Source organism: Schistocerca nitens, chromosome 3, assembly GCF_023898315.1.
Source record: "Schistocerca nitens isolate TAMUIC-IGC-003100 chromosome 3, iqSchNite1.1, whole genome shotgun sequence".
NCBI lineage: Eukaryota > Metazoa > Arthropoda > Insecta > Orthoptera > Acrididae > Schistocerca > Schistocerca nitens.
In genome coordinates, this window is record NC_064616.1 from 882,116,022 (window position 1) to 882,118,957 (window position 2,936).

General features: G+C 40.1%; 1 protein-coding gene across 1 annotated transcript; it reads right to left on the reverse strand.

Annotated features, from left to right (window-relative positions):
• Nucleotides 1-241: 241 nt before the first annotated feature.
• LOC126249463 (THAP domain-containing protein 2-like) lies at nt 242-902 on the reverse strand. Its single transcript, XM_049951118.1, has 2 exons — nt 558-902; nt 242-430 (listed from the first exon to the last, which is right to left on the reverse strand). The coding sequence occupies exons 1-2, from the start codon at nt 900-902 to the stop codon at nt 242-244; spliced, it is 534 nt and encodes a 177-aa protein (XP_049807075.1).
• Nucleotides 903-2,936: the final 2,034 nt, after the last annotated feature.

Genomic DNA, 2,936 nt, shown 5'->3' on the forward strand with positions numbered 1-2,936 from the left:
CAGTCCCTTTTTATATATTTTACAATTTTTAATAGTACTGGAAACGCAACAATCACAAGAGCTTTCAGTTTACTAAACACATTTTGTGCATCACAGTCGGCAATAGTGTGTATCATCTTTTTCATGCAGGTATTAAGCATCAAGCGTACGTCTAGTTAGTTGAGACATTGCTACACATAATGATGCAGAAGCCCGGTTTAATGAACTCACATTCAAAAATTTTAAGAAGAATTTAAATACCTTAATCAGATCTGGAGGGGACTGCAGAAGCTTTTTTTAAAACTTGGTGTACTTTAGTTGTCACTTTAGTACTTCGTTGATACTGAAGGCTTTGGCATAGCTTACACTTTCTGCTTAATACATGAGCCAATAATTTGTTTCTCGTTCTCAGCGTGTTGTTTCCAGCTATCAAACGCTTATTTTTTTCTGTCTGTAGCGATAATTCCTTATGAAGCCTCTTCATTATATCCTCTATGCGGCCTTTTTCAGTTTCTGTGCTTTGATCCACATTTTTTTCTTCGGTGACAGTGAAGCCAGTCTGTTAAGTGCACGTATACGTGTTTCACGATCTTTCCTTCTGTCATTTCTTTCTTGGACAGAAACGAAGCAGCAGCTGCAGATATGGCTTTAATGAGGTGCAATGAAGGAACTGCAGTCGGCTTTAAGATCTTCTTTGGCGGAAGTTTCATTAATTCAGCTTGGAGATCCCGTAAATAATCGTCTTCTTTAAAATGTACGCTACAGATAGTAGCATTTTTAATGTTAATACTATCACTTTTTCTACAGAGCTGAACCCACCGAGCACATGTTTCAGGATCTTTCGGAAACTTATGATAGGAAATACTACTCCCTTTAGTCTTCTGATTATAGTTTTCACACACAGCCACGGCACAATTCGGCATTGTTAAAGTGTCGCAGAAGATTCAACACGATTACAAGCAGCAACAACACAAAACTTACTTGCTTCAACACATAAGAAAGCGCGCGCGATCTGAGCGGAGTTTCTCGACGCTGGCGTCATGCGCAGTACGGCGAAAAATCTCTGTTATGCGCACGCATTATGGGCCCCCCCTGGCGTGTAGTTGTTATATTTACGTTTGCAGTGATTGTTTACGTGTGTTTTGTTGTGTTTATTGAAGATGACGAAACATAATGGCATTTTCAAGAAACGATAATTTAGAGGAAACAAGTTTAGAAAGTTTCTGTACAAGAGGTTATGTCATAGATTGTGTCCATCAGGAGAAAATTCGTGGTGCAAATACAATAGGACTCAGGCAACTGGAGAATCTTTTTCTCACCAGCATTCTCTTCCTGCTGCAGTTATTACAGCAATTAAACCTATTTTCAGAGACTTGGCTCATCCTGACCTTCTAAGGAAATGTCTGCATGGGCAGACACAGAACCCAAATGAATGTTTCAACAGCATAATTTGGAACCGCCTTCCTAAAACTATATTTGTAGGCATGCATACAATGAAACTAGGAGTTCATTATGCTGTTATTACATTCAATTGTGGTACTATTGGAAAGTGTTGGGTGCTGAAAAAGCTGGGAATTAATCCTGGTGAAAATATGATCACTGGGCTGCAACACTGCGATAAAATGAGGATAGCCGATGCAGACAGGCCTACATCTAATATGGCCAAGAAAGCAAGACAAACATCCGGGAAGGTGAAAAAGAAGCTGGAAGACCTGCTAGAGGCCAAAGAAGGGCCATCATATGTAGCAGGACAGTTTTAATTAACTGTAAGTAACAAATTTCAAAAGTTTTTCTTTAAAGTCAATTTCCCACAAACTAAAATTTTCAGTACATATGCCCCATTATATGAGAAACTATCATAGATAAATGCACGAAATTTTCAGACATTCTGCATAACATAAAAAGCCACCTCTCGTACTACATTCATTAATATTCCTCCATTAGGAAGTTCACAAAAAATATTTTCTACAGAAAAAACTTAATATTTTTTTAATAAATTTAAAAAAGTATTCCTTAAAACTATAAAATGGATAAAGTAGACTTTAGTACAGTTGACTCTATTAGCATCATGTAACATACAGTAAAAATATTAAGGTCCTGCATCAAATAGTTTTTTCAGAAATGGGTCAAATACTTGCCTAAATTAACATGGGTTAGATAAGCAGGGTGTGGTCCCCTTAACACAGTGAAGCACTGACTCCGCCACCAGGACAAGGGCTGGTACCGACAGGGCATACACGCCCTTGTTTTGCGCTGGAGGAAGGCCGTAGAATGGGATGGAGATTATGTGCAAAAATAGGGTGTGTAGATAAAACACCATTCTTTCGTGTGTGTAATTCTCATTATATTCAATAAACAATTGTTGTAAAAAACTGCGGTGCATTACTTTCAGGGCAACCCTCGTAGTTAGTCTTAAAACAAAACGATTGGCCGTTTTTCGATGATGTAATCCACACTCAACGAATGAAATTTCCTATCAAAGAATTAAGTTCTCAACTCTTTGCCTATCAGCATTCCTTCACGTAAGTATGTCGTACCTAAGTAAACTCTTACATAAACCTTCCTAGTGACCGGTTGCCACAAGTCCGCGCCTATTGGGAGCGACTAGTGGGGGAGTGGCCAGGGTGAGTAACGTCCAATGAAGCTGACTGGAAAACGTGACATCATCAGTTTGTGTAGTTGCGATATCACGCCTTTCCACCAATCAGCGCATAAGACGTTGTGGGTTATTCTGGTTGCACCAGTGGTCTCATGAAGGATGACTCCTGCTTCGAACTGTGCGCCGATGGCCAGCGGAGACGTGTGTGGAAACGTCCTGGACAGCGGTGGGATACCAACCTGACTGTCGCTCGCTATACGGCACGAAAACCAGGATTCATAGTGTGGAGTGCCATTTCTTTTCGCAGAGGACCCGTTTTCTTGTCATCCGCGGCATCCTTACAGCGCAGTGGTAGATC

Excerpts from the sequence above, each read along its gene's own strand:
- LOC126249463 (XM_049951118.1), bottom strand. The coding sequence starts at position 902 with ATGCCGAATTGTGCCGTGGCTGTGTGTGAAAACTATAATCAGAAGACT. Across the intron at positions 431-557 it reads AAGGAAAGATCGTGAAACAC|ACAGAAAAAAATAAGCGTTT; the intron begins GTATACGTGCAC and ends TTATCGCTACAG.